General features: G+C 44.9%; 1 protein-coding gene across 1 annotated transcript; it reads right to left on the bottom strand.

Annotated features, from left to right (window-relative positions):
• Positions 1 to 6,531: 6,531 nt before the first annotated feature.
• Positions 6,532 to 10,305, bottom strand: LOC147306581 (nucleic acid dioxygenase ALKBH1-like). Its single transcript, XM_086275654.1, has 6 exons — positions 10,041 to 10,305; positions 9,462 to 9,570; positions 8,794 to 8,956; positions 7,768 to 7,858; positions 7,442 to 7,635; positions 6,532 to 7,364 (listed from the first exon to the last, which is right to left on the bottom strand). Exons 1-6 carry the CDS (start codon positions 10,194 to 10,196, stop codon positions 6,923 to 6,925), a joined length of 1,155 nt encoding a protein of 384 aa, XP_086131780.1. The 5' UTR covers positions 10,197 to 10,305; the 3' UTR covers positions 6,532 to 6,922.
• Positions 10,306 to 14,141: the final 3,836 nt, after the last annotated feature.

The raw sequence follows: 14,141 nt of genomic DNA, 5'->3' as shown, positions 1-14,141 counted from the left end.
ACAAAACCAGGTGATTGCTTATGCGAGTCGGGGTCTGTCGAGGTGTGAGTCCAAATATCCAGCTCACAAACTGGAATTTCTGGCTCTCAAGTGGGCTGTTACGGAGAAGTTTCATGACTATCTCTACGGCACCAACTTCACTGTCATTACTGACAGCAACCCACTCACCTATCTACTTACCTCTGCTAAATTAGATGCCACCAGTTACCGTTGGCTCTCTGCTCTTTCTACATTTTCATTCAAAATCATGTACAGATCTGGTAGGCAAAATCCAGATGCTGATGCTCTCTCTCGCAGGCCACATGGAGAACTCTCCAATGACCAGATGTCCCAAAAGGAGAGGGAGAGAATTCTCCGATTTGCCCAACATCATCTGGATCAGTCTTCCTCAATTTCCATCGATCAACACACAGTCAAGGCCCTTTGTGACCGGCAGCTTGTTTATAGTACGGCTGAAAAGATGTCCACCACCGCACTCATCCAGTCACTAACTGCCCATGCCGACAGTTTGCCTGACAGCTTCGTCAACGACACTCAGTTTGCACCTCCTGTTGTTCCTCAGCTGACGAATGCTGAAATCGCTGAGAGACAGAGGGAAGACCAGACCCTGAGGCATGTCATATTGCTGCTAGAGACTGGGGAAAGCCCACCTCCCGTCTTGCGGGATGAACTCCCAGAACTGCCCCTTCTACTCCGAGACCAACATCGCCTGGAGCTCCAAAACGCCATTCTCGTGAGGAGGAGGCAAGTTGGGGACCAGCTCTATCACCAGTTAGTGTTACCTCAGAAATTTCGGGCTGAAGTACTGTCAGAACTGCATGACCAGATGGGTCATTTGGGCATCGAACGTACTCTTGACCTCGTACGTCGAAGATTCTACTGGCCAAAAATGGCCAATGATGTGTGGAATAAAGTGAAGACATGTGAGAGATGCACCAAACGAAAAGTCTTACCTGAAAGAGCGGCACCCCTGGTGAACATTCGAAGTTATCGACCTCTGGAACTGGTTTGCATGGACTTTTTATCACTGGAACCCGACAGGAGCAGAACCAAAGACATCCTGGTAATAACAGATCACTTTACCAAGTACGCTGTCGCTGTCCCCACTCCAAACCAAAAAGCAAAGACTGTCGCCAAATGTCTCTGGGACAGTTTTCTGGTTCATTATGGTATCCCAGAAAAGCTCCATAGTGATCAAGGACCAGACTTTGAGTCACGCACAATAAAAGAACTCTGCAAAATGGCTGGAATTCACAAAATAAGAACTACACCATACCATCCACGAGGAAATCCAGTCGAGCGCTTTAACAGAACACTCCTGAATATGCTCGGAACACTCACCACAGAAGAGAAAACTCACTGGAAAGATTTTGTTAAGCCCTTGGTCCACGCATACAACTGCACCCGGAGTGATGTTACTGGCTACTCACCCTATGAGCTCATGTTTGGTCGACAACCTCGCCTCCCGATTGACCTGGTCTTTGGACTGCCTGTGGACGGCAATCAACTGACTCATTCGCAATATGTCCAGAACCTGAAGTCAAATCTAGAAAAGAGCTACAAAATTGCCATTGGCAATGCGGAGAAGCTCATGGAAAGAAACAAGAGCTGTTTCGACCAACATATCACCCCCTCTGAACTGGACGTTGGTGACAGGGTGCTGGTACGTAATGTGAAACTCCGAGGCAAACACAAAATCGCAGACAAATGGGAACCAGACATCTACGTGGTGGTAAAAAGAGCAGAAAATCTTCCAGTGTACACTGTCCGACCGGAGAACAAATCCAAACCGATTCGTACTCTACACAGAGATCTCCTATTACCATGTGGATTTTTGCCGCATTCCACTCGAACCAACCGAACAACTGTAAAACCAACCAGGAAGCAGTCATTCAACCCTTCTGACGAGGACTGTGCACAACCTCAGTCAGACGATGAGGATGAAATGATACCGCATCAATGGTATGATCCTGTATCAGAGCCTCTGCAATTCACCACTGTCCACAATCTGCCAGAACCGTCATCCGCCGTTCCAGCCACTGAACCTTTACCATCTGATACACCAGTCTGTGAACCTGCTACGCTCCCTTTGCCTCCTCTTGAGCCAGCAGAGAGCGAAACCCCTGACTCAGAAACCCCTGTCAAGGAGGAAGCTCCTGATACTGTGGAATCAGAGGACAGTCTGTCCTCTGCTGAACCTACCAATGTTGAATTGCGGACTGAGTCCAGTATGTCCTCTGCTGCTGATCTACCATCTACCTCTGACACCTCCAGCTCTGAACTAGAACCTCTGAGAACATCAACTCGGATCAGGAAACCTCCGGACCGGTTACAATACTCTACGCTTGGTCAGCCCATCTTGAAGAGTATTCAGGCACTAGTCCATGGCTTAACCACTGCCTTTACTCATGCACTGGAGGATGAAGAGGACCATCTGCTTACTGCCACTGAACAACCTGTCATCCGGACCCAACCACCATGTACAGGGACGTACATGAGATTGAGGGGGGAACCTGTAACCCATATCAACTACTCCCTATCACATGACCCACGTCAGCTGATTTGAGGTCCCTCTTCTGATTGGCTCCTCCCACGTCGCGGCAACTCTGAAAACCGGCTGTGGAGGGATACTTCCGGGTTCGACTCCTGCTGTGGCTGTGAGCTTATGGTATTTAGAACGGTGTTGGAAAACAAAGCGTTTTCTCCCCTCAATTCATCTTTAAACTTTAAACTCAGCGGTAAGTGTCCTTAATATCTTTCAACCTTTGGTTGTCAGTAACCAGCCGATCGTTTTCGCGATTAAAAAATGACTTTGTGCGGCAGCGCTCCCACCGCAAGCAGAACTCCGGTTCAAAAACCGCTGTTTTTGAACACTTTCTTTACTTAAGCATTTTTATGGGCTTACTTTGAAACAAAGTGCGATTGAATGATTATTGTTATGTGTTGCCTTGAATTCGGCTATGCTGTCTGTTAGACAGTTGTTTTCCTTTATTGTTGTTTTTGTATTGTTTGTAGCGAACGCTACTGGAATGTATAGATTAAGCTACGTAGCCAAGATGATTAATGATTTAACTGTTGTACATTGATTGATGATGATTTATGATTTGCATTGTTACCTAGACTTGCAGAAGAATATATTTGTTTACCGGTACACTGAATCGAACTTGATGTGCTAATGGACATTTTTCTGACCTACAGGTCAGGTTTTTTTTTCCCTCTTTGAATTGATCTTCTTCATATTGAAGTGGCGAGCCGGTAGGACCATTCTTTGTTTTCCCCTCTTTTCCCCCACTTAGCCGTCTTTGGATTACGGACATATTTCCCCCTTGTATGAAGCTGGACCCTAAGGAGGAATACCTTAAAAGTGAACTTTAAAAAGAAAAGGACCAAAAAAAAGGACTCTTAGCAAAAGGACTCTCGCACAGAAAAATCACAGCACTGATTTATTATTTAATTGTGGACATTTACGTTGTGTGTTGTGTTAATTATTTTGTTCCATTTCCCCTTTCCCCTATTTATTCAATATATTTTTGGTACAAGACATTGCAGTTTTTGGTCTCATCATTGACACCATCTGGGCTCCATAAAGAACTATTTCTTCTGCGCGTCAGTCAGTAAATTCATCCATTGACATAAACTAGTCCTCAAATAACTTAGCGTTACAAGTGCAAATAGGCAAATAGTGCAAATGGAGATTTAGTAATGTACGGTAAGAGATAGTGTAACAACAAAGTCTTATGAGGTAATGGCAGTCCAATGCTCCACAAGGTGACTGGTCTGTTTTCAAAACACTGCACTGATATGTATTTGCATTGTTCAAGTGATAGGCAATCTACTTAATGTCTCAAGAATATACTATTGTTGATGTTCCTACGATTTAAAAGGTGCATTTATGTTACAAAATATTGTAGTTAAGAGGTAGTATCTTTATCTCGGAAAAGAGGGATGTGGTATATTGTAATAAGCAGCAGCTATTACTACCTCCCACCAGTAGGTGGTACAGTGGTATTGTATGGAATTAAAGAAGGGGCTGAGTAAAAGACCCGACCTCCGCTATAGGGCTTTGGAGCGTGATGTCACGGAGGTGGGCGTGGAAAGGATTTTGGCCCGATCCGCCATTTTGGGGGTCTAAGTAAGGAGCGAAAGCATAGCCATGGGTCGTACTTGCTGTGTGGTCGGCTGCAATGTTCGATCTTACGACCGGCACGGGAATACGTTCGGATTGTCTTTTTATGCTTTCCCAACCTGGAAGCAACATGAAGGAGCTCATGTATCGGATATTACCAAACGAAGGCGTCTAGCCTGGATAGCAGCCGTGAGACGAGCTGATATCAAGTTGTTAGCAGAGCTGCCCTGTGCAGCATTTATGGCATAATACTTTTGAGGGAGAATAAAAAGTCGACACATACATCTCATTCCTGACGGAGGACTCTACCACAACCCCTCTCCAGTCCATTCACAGAGTCATTGCATGGTAAGACACGTATAGGATGTGGGCGGGGCCTTTTACCGTCATTTTATTGAGACACAAAGTACAAACACCTGTGGACACATAATCCAACACAAGTTCTGTTACGTCTCCAGATATCAGTTGATGTGCTCAAGACATTTTCATTCCGGTAAGTTCTAAATATGTTCACATCACACTTTATAGCTGAATAATATCATCGTTGGTGGTCTCGGAAGTTATAGAAATTGCGATCAAACATCGAATGGAGTGACTTGATTGGTTGATGTAAAGACAATAAATGAAATGAGACAGGAAGGACACAAATTGGCGTTAATAATTTGCCCGATTATCAAAGTGTTAATTTGCATGTACTTTACAATTACGGGCATATAATATGATAACGATATTTTAGCAGTTCAATGATAAATGTATAACATTAATTATGGTGGGGGGTGGAAAATGGCTATTTCACTCGATGCACTCCAGCTGACTTACTTTGACGACGTACTCAGAGTTTGGCGGCTTGAAAATAGCCAAATCTTGCACCCAGCCATTTGTAAATTGGATGTGCGCCTCCAGTGACTTGTAATTACGAAACTGGTTCGCTGTGTAAGCGCTTACTCCACAAACAAGATACGTGAAGCTATCGGGGTAGGACAGTGGCGGTAAGTCATCTGGGTCTTTACTCCACTGCCGTGTTTCATATGGGTCCAGATTTGCGATGCACTCTGTGTTCCGTTCCGTTTTCTTTTGAGCTGCTTTTAAGCATGTTTCTTGTCGTCGTCGTTCACAACACAGTGTGTTTGTTTTGATTCGTAGACCCCGAAAATGGAGCTGCGCTCCCACAATGCATTGCGGCGTGACGTCAACTCCAAAGCCCTATAGTCTCGTCCTCTGTGCTGGATCTAAGGTTGACATTGACCGCAACCCACGTTAAACCAGCAGTTGGAACAACGCTGCATTACAACACATTCTATACAAAAACACACCGGTCCCGCCCTCTAGCTGCCATCAGCCTAACTACACTGACCGGCTGCATTAACATCTACTGTACAATGCAATTACACCACAAACACCAGTAGGCGGTAGGTGAAGTGTCTTGCCCAAGGACACAACGACCAGGGGATCGAACTGGCAACCTTCCGGTGTTGAACATCCTACACAGGAGTACTTTGATTATCTTAGCCCGCTGTTAGCTTTCGAGTAAAGGATGCCACTCTTGAACTCTCATTGCGCTCTCAGTACTTGATCTCTCTCCCTCAACAAACCTCACATTCTAAGCTAAATGTTGCTTCTTCCTGACGTTGCCGACCTCGGGGAGGACGATATCCCCCCTGTCTTGGCGTCCTGACTCCTCGTTGCCGTAGCACATGTGTTATACCTCATCACCATGAGAGATAAGCACTGGATGCAGAGGCTCAAGCAGGACTTGAACTTGTGACTCTCACTCTAAAGGCATAGAGTCTTACCACTACACTATCCAGCTGATATCGACATGAACATCAATATATATATATCACATCTTGTATTTAAAAAAAAAAGAAGAAGAAGAAGAATAAATACTTCAAAAAAGTAATTCAGCTATTTTTGTTTGCAGCTATTTTCTTTTTAAAGGTGTTTCAAACTATTTACAGCTCAATCAGCTGTTCTGCATCATTGTTCTGACACACACAACAAAACTATTGACTACACTACACACTGATTATGGCGCAAATCTCTCACAGTGAGGGTGTTTTTGGTTTTGTTTTTGCTCACAGGCTTTCGAGCGTTTCCTTATAAAACAATGTTTTTACCGTTTCTTCCTGCAGTAAATATAAACAACGATCAACACAACTTAAAAACTGGTATAAAGTCCACACTTTTCCCATCAGTTGTTCCGTCTGTCCTGCTCACGTCTGTCCTGCTCACGTCTCCAATGGTTGTACACGCTGTCATTAACGTGTCATAGCCTGTCAACCACGTTGGTTAGCTGCGTATATACGAATGTGAATCGCATCATTGGCTGGACTATGGGATACGGTGGCATCGTTCTGATCCCATATGGGAGCAGCCAGTCACTGACTCACACTGCAAAACAGGATTGTTAAAGTTTTAATTTCAATTCAGGTTAGATTTTTTTTGTGTGCAACGCAGATGTTCTGTGTGCAGAGACCGTGCCAGCAGTGCGCACGTGCACAGCTTAGAGGCAACATTGCATACATACATAGAGCTCGATCTGGGTACTGGATTATATCTTCTTTCTTCATGACTACTGCTCACTGAATCATGGACTGTATTCACACAATCGTTAAACAATCATTTTAACAGATTAACAGATCCAGATTAGCACCGACTCCTAAGAGTTCATCTTTAGATCGGGTCTCGTCCCGTCTCTGGCAGCATCTACACACTGACCCACATAAATCCTTTAACAAATAAACCCAGTAACCAAGCAGAAGCCGTCCTTCATGGAGGCCCGTGCTGTAAGTGCCCTCAGTGAGTCTCTGCAGCATAAGGAGAGTCACTGCTGCTCCTCTTCCTCTTTCTGCTCTCTCCATCATCGCATCCGTCCGTCTGTCCAGTGTCCGTGGTTTGGTGAGAACGGGGAGTTTCTGGAAATTTCTGTGCAGGTGCCAGCACCTGTCTGACAGTCACATTCACTCTGGAGCTCTGGATGTACCTGGAGCAGACAGCCCATTCCTCCTCGGACACCGGCTCCACCACGGAGCCTTCCTGTGGTGGGGGGGTCTGGATGCTTCCCCCCGTCTCTAATGCCAGACGCCCCGGAGGTGGGGGGAGGATTCGTGGGACTGCGTGGTACAGAAGGCGGCTGGGCCCTGACATCACCATCACGTCCCCACTGTTCATGAGCATGGCTGTGGGGGGGTCCTGTCTGTGGGGGCCGCCCAGGAGAAAGATGGCTGACTGACCAAAACTGTAAAGACAACACGGAAAAACAGGGAATTCAAACATGTCCTTCGCATAACGACGGTGAAAAAACAAGCGTCCCACCTAAACGACAGCAGCGGTCGAGTGTGGTCCAGCTCCGACTCGTCCACGTGGATTCCCAGAGAAGAGTCTGATCGGTAATAGTTGAGGATTCCCGCTTCCGAGATAAAGCCAGGGAAGCCGCAGGCAGCTGTCACGTGAGCGGAGAGGAGGTGGAGGTCACGTGGGAAAGGAGTGTGACTGCTGGGAGAGTACGTCTGCAAACAGGAGGGGAGGAGTGAAATGAAGAGAAAGGGCGCCACAACAGACCGTGGCAAACGTTTGCTCTAAAACCGTCCCCGCCTGTGCTGCTGGAGGAGCAGCAGCGAAGAGGTGAAGCAGATGCTCACCTTTGTGTCCCAGTTGTAATGATAGCCCAGCGTGACCCAGCGCAGCCGCTCCAGGAGAGTCCGCGCTTCTCGTTTTCCAGCCGGAGAAGATCTGCGGATCAAAGTTTTACATATTGTGTTATTTCTTAAATCTTAGATCTGGAACACATCGCATTGTTAAATAGTCTGGTCTGTTACTGTACTGGAGCAACTGTAACCACATAATTTCCTTAGGGATCAGTAAAGTATGCTGATGAAATAGGTTAAAGAGGAAGACGAGGGCACACAGTTTGTTCAAAGATCCGACAGCAGCTGAGCTCCCCAAACCTGCAAACAACAGTGAACCTTAAAACAGCGCCACCTGGTGGCACTGAATTCATTAGACACTGCAGCAGTCGAGGATTTTCAGTAATTAAATACTTGAGTTGCTTTTTCTTGCATAAAATAGGAAACAGAGGCTCCGAGGTTTTGTTTGCACTCTCATAAACACTAACCCTTCCTCACTTTTTCACTTCACTCTCAGCTTTCACAGCAGAAGGTCACAAAAAGCAGCTGCTCGACACCAACGATGGCAATACGAACATCAGGTTAAAGAAACAATCTGCGCTCCTGTCAACATCAGCGGAACGTCAGGCGAATGTCAGAATTGTCGGGGGAACATCAGAGGAACATTTGGGAAAAATCTGAGGAACATTGGAGAAATGTCTGAGGAACATTTAGGGAAGATCAGAGGAATGTTAGAGGAATGTTGGGGGAGAAAAAGCGGCATTTTAAACTGCGTCATTTGCATAATTTGAGGATTTGGAAGAAGCGAAACGGTTTGAAAATCAGCTGTAAACTCAGAGCTCTGATGGTCTTTAGCCATGCTCAGACCGCCACCTCCAAACACGCACGCATGACCAGGCGCAGATACACCTGAGCAGCTGGTGGCTGTGGTGGCGTCGCAGTAACCCCTGCTGGTAGTAGACTGTTTACCTTCATCGGGAGGTCGAGCTCCTCCTGCTGTGACCTGTGCAGCACGTACCTGTACACACCTGTGAGTCTCACCTCAGGCTGTGCACGCTCTGTCCCCAGATGTCCTGAGTCTCTAAGGGGGACATGTGCATGTCCAGGTTGCAGATGTTTGGTTTCTGAGGGTAAATCTTCAGACACTGTCGGAGCCAGAACGGCTGCGTGCCGCGCAGGAACGGATCGGAGATGAAGATGAACCCTGGATGAGGAAGAGCGCAGAATCATCATCATCATCATCATCGTGCACCCAGAGCACTAAACTCGGTCCAGTTCATGGGCCATCTTCAGATGAAGCATTTGTTACCGGCTTCATCTGAAGCCGGTAACAAAGACATAAAGCAGCTCGTGTGTTCAGCAGCAGGCCACAGCAGAGTGAATGCAGAGCATCGTCTTCATCCAGCGAGTCGTCGCTGGATGAAGACGATGCTGACATTACGTTCCCAGTGGACAGCCAATCAGAACTGTCCATTACAGTCGAGACCATTCTACTGAGCTAAACTAAAAACACTTCAGTTCCTGAAACATGGAAAAATGAGACTAACTCTCAGTAACCTGCCTCAGAGCCGGCTTCTCCCTACGCTTTACCTCACAGTACGAGGCGCCGCGAGGCAACTGTCGCTGTTATTTGGTTCTTTACAGCCGGACTGAATTGAACCAGACCGCACGCATCCAAACTTTATTTAAACTCTGACGTGAGCGTGTACCTGGGTGTCCTCGCAGGCCGAAGGCTCGCCACTCTCTGACGGGCTGTAATCCGACTCTAGTGGCTTCCACATCGCTCACCGCGGCGGCGTCGAGGTTAACTGGAACAATCTACACACACACACACACACACACACACACACACACACACCATTAGCAGACGTCAGGGTTGTAAAATCATTTTCGCTCAGGTGCTGTCTGCACCTGTTCTTCAGCAGACCTGAACCAGTCAGGTGACACCCAGTCCACTGTGACGTCAGTCAGGTGGATTCAGGTGATCTGCAGATTCAGACTGTTCGTGTTTGAACTCTGACCCTCACACCTGTCTGCTGCTTCGACCACCTTCTAACTTCCCGCTGTGACACACAGTTATTGGTATGATCGATGAAATGATCGATCCAGGTGAGTTTGATTTACACGAAAACCAGATCAGAAATGAAAGTGGACAGGTGAGGGCAGGTGGAGGTAACCTGTGGAACTGTTCACTTTGTTGGTCAGAGAAGTCAAACTTCAAACTGACCCATGAAAAAGAACAAGGAGAAAGATGGCTGCTAGACGCCGGGAGCGCGCTTTGCTCTCACCTGTTCACCGGGCGCACACATGGAAAAGTCGATGACGTCGCTAAGGTCCGGCGGGGGGTTCCTTCTCCTGTAAAACTTGAATATCTTCCGAAACGAATCCTCTCCACCCTCCACCATGGAGGCTGCCATCTTAGCCATGACGTCACTGTCTTGCATGCCCTGCTCCGGAAGTAAAAACTAACAAAAATGAAAGAACAAAACAAACAAACAGATATTTAAACAGTTAACAGCGCGAGCGGGGAGAGACAAACTGTAACATGTTTCAATGTCACTGTGCACGCGGGTCACGGTGCTCAATCACGTGATCGAAGCTGCATTTACTGAACCTCGGAAATAATTTTTTCTTAAAAATGATTTTATTCAGAGCCTTGATCAGGAATAAGAAACAGATTACAAATAAAATGCAGACACATCGAAATATTGGTTAAAAGGATTTGAGAGAAAAACGGAAGAACAACCAACTCTGAAAAATAAATTTGTTCAAAGTTAGGCTTGAAAGAATTCACATATTTAAACTCCTGCACCCACCAATCAGACGCTGTTTAATCGCTCTCAGGTCCCAGCTGGCCCTGAACGCACCATTACGTCACAGGTCAGAGGGAGCAACATGGCAAGAAGGGTTTGTTTTTTTTTTGTTTTTTTTTTTACTTTATTTATGTCAGGGTCCTGGGTCTGAGCAACCCAGGATCCCTGAGCAGTTATGAATTATATTATTATTGTTATTATTATATGTATTTTGGTGTTGCTGCTGCTCTCCTCCATGATTGTAGATGTGAGTGTGTGTGTTTATGTCTGCGGGTATGCTTGGAGGATGGAGCTCAGCCACCTGCAGGCCTGAGGGGTGTGGCCCTGCAGAAGGACTGGCCACACCCGAAGCCACACACCTGCCGCTGATCAGGGCTCGTCGGGGGAGCTACTTAGGAGAGTCTTGGAGCTCCCACCGATGCGGGATCATTGCATGAGACTCCACGTTAGTCGTCCTGGTTATTGAGTTAGTGTGTGTGCATGCCCGCAGTTGTATGTGTCCTGACGGCTGCGTCTTTTGTTTCCCGCAGGAGCAGCGTGGAAGACACGAGAGCAGCGAGCACCGGGGGGTGCTGACACGGGAGCGGAGAGAGCACAGAAACATGGACTATTCACGGGAGACACGACACGGGAGTCTGGGAGAACACGGGGATTTATTGTTACGTTGTTTCACTCTGTAAATAAACACTGTCTATACATCGAGCACCGCGCCTGGGTCCTCCTTCCCCACTCCTTCCACGGTGTGCCATGCCATACCGTGACAATTTAACAAACAATGAGTATACAACATACGAACAGATGAAGTATACAAAACAACAGAACATGAACACAAAAAGCCAAGCGTAAAAGAAAAAGGTAACAATTATAAGAATACACGCAAAAATTCACATACATATATTGTTTTGAGAGCCTTTTGGTTGGTGGAGTCTGATATTGATTGTAAGTACTGTAACTACAGGGGTCCAACAAAGAATGGCCACGCATCATACTGATGTCTTCGGAAATTTATTTCTCTCTCTCTCTCACTCTTATTGTCTTCAGACACCGTGAAAACTGAAGAAACACAAAGTTTACAACTTAAATGTTTTGAGCTTATCAGTCTCTCATATCAGTGTCCATAAACAGTCTTGTGCAAGCAGAACAGAAAAAATGCACAATAATGGATATCATAAAAATGTCCTCTCATTACCAGTGTAGAACACATATGCAGCATTATACAAATAATATACATGAAACCATACCATGTGCGCCTCTTGGACAACATGCAGAATAACATTAACGCTGAGGCTGTAGATGCATCTGTAGCCATGTATCCATGCTAGCTCCACAATGCCATGGTTGTGCTCTCAACCAAACTCTGGTCATGTGACAATTACAAACTTTACCTCATACAAACTTTACAGCACTTTACATATTTAACGAACCCATATTTTGTAATCACATATTTTAGACATGTTTTTTAATTAATGTTACACTTTTATCATCTTATCTTATAAATAAATGAACTAAATTAAGCATGAATCTATCACAGAAACATGAAATAACCAACTTTATTTTAACTGTCTCAGGGACAGTTACAGTCATCTTTAGAATTACTGAAGGATTCATGTAAAGATGCTGCTTTGATATGTGAAAATGGGACCCAGTTTCTATCCTTTTAATGAATGTGTTTCGTTTGGTGTACCAAGTAAGCCGCATGTATGTTAAAGTGTTCACGGAAAGGATATTGTTAAATGTCATAAGAATGGCCTTCACGCATATTTATATTGTTTTTTGTTTTTCTGTTAGTCTTCTCCTATTTCTTTTGTTTTCTTACTCAACATTTAAAGATGTTGTTGCACCAATGAGAGATTGTAAATGTGTGCAAAATGTAAATAAATTAAAAAAAAAAAAAAAAAAAAAAAACTTCAACTTGCCATGCTCACACATCAACATGAGCGTGCATCTCCCTCAGGTGCACCGGTGGAACCAACATGCAGTACAATCGTTCCTACATGAGAATTTTCACAATAAATGACCTAATGGCATATAAAATATGCATAGTGCAAAACAAAATACATTAACTGAAAGTAAGGCAGTAAAAATTATTACACGGGGAAAAAAAAACACCTACACGTAAAATAATCACACCGTGACGCCTCTGCCTTTCTAACTGGAGGGACAGTAACTGCGTGTGTGTGTAAGCATGTAAAACCTGCAGACAGTCAGATTAACAGTATTTTGTCTCTATCTGCTATTCTGCAATTCATCTCATGTAAACAATAATGTGGCGCACAGTGTGAAGTGAAAAAAGGCACATACCTTTGACATTGCCTGTCAAACTCTGTATTCCTCGTCCACACGGAAACGCAAAAAAGGAGTTTTAAAAAAATCTCAGTTTTCGGTGATTCGAAATGCCGTTTACGTGTGGATGAAAGGCCCATACACATAAACAGCTGCATTTTCAAAAATACCCGTGTAGGTGCGGACGTAGCGTAAAAGAGTTAGTTTATTTTATTACTACCTGTAATTTATTCCAGATTACTTGTATTTGCTTAATTGTTTACTAAATGTTTGAGGTGTGAAATAAACCGGAAAATATAGGTGTGTGTGGTTGGAGGATGTGTTTGTGTGTGTGCGTTGGTACATGCGGGGGTGGGGCGCGCAAACATTTTTCCTGTAAAACAAAGGGGGGCCTAGCAAAAAAAGTTTGGGAACCACTGAGTGCCAGCACACCTGCCCAGGGTTGCCGACCCCTGGACTTGAGACATCGTAGACTTTGCGCTACCGGAGACATGACCTATGGTCCATGTCACAAAGGGCAGGAAAGACTTTTTAGAGGTAATATTGTGTCCAACTCACAGATGCTACGAGCTGATTAACTCTCCTTTTTAAATCAAATCAAATCAAAATTTATTTATATAGCACATATTAAAACAACAGTGTTGACCATAGTGCTTCACAGTCAGTAAAAGCATGAGACAGTTAAAACAAACAATAAAAGAGGACAACAAACAATAGGTAACAACACAACAAGCTAGACCAGCCAACTAGACAGAATCAAAAGCCAAAGTAAAAAGATAAGTTTTAAGACGTGATTTAAAAGACTGGATAGACTCGGCAGTACGAATATGAACAGGGAGGTTATTCCAGAGTCTGGGTGCCACGGATGCAAAGGCCCGGTCACCTCTCGACTTCATTCGAGTCCTAGGTTGTGCTAGGAGCCTGTGATTGGACGATCTAAGTGCTCTGTTGGGATTGTATAAGTGGAGTAGTTCAGAGAGATAGCTGGGTGCTAAATTATTTAGAATTTTAAAAGTGAACAAAAGAATTTTAAAATCTATGCGATATTTAACAGGGAGCCAATGTAATTTGGCTAAAATTGGAGTTATGTGTTCATGGATTCTCGTACCTGTTAAAAGACGCGCAGCTGCATTTTGAATTAACTGAAGCCGGCAAAGAGAAGAGTGTTGGAGGCCCAAGTAGAGGGAGTTACAGTAGTCCAATCTGGATGTAATAAATGCGTGGATAAGCTTTTCAAGGTCCTTTAAAGGAAGGAACGGCTTTGCTTTGAAAATCTGACGCAACTGGTAAAAG

Source organism: Aulonocara sp. 'chitande type north' Nkhata Bay, linkage group LG19 (genome assembly GCF_057382095.1).
Source record: "Aulonocara sp. 'chitande type north' Nkhata Bay isolate Kocher_YH1m ecotype deep benthic linkage group LG19, A_spYH_male_GT1.1, whole genome shotgun sequence".
NCBI lineage: Eukaryota > Metazoa > Chordata > Actinopteri > Cichliformes > Cichlidae > Aulonocara > Aulonocara sp. 'chitande type north' Nkhata Bay.
The sequence above is the reverse complement of the archived record's forward strand: the minus strand, read 5'-3'. Positions and strand labels throughout refer to the sequence as shown.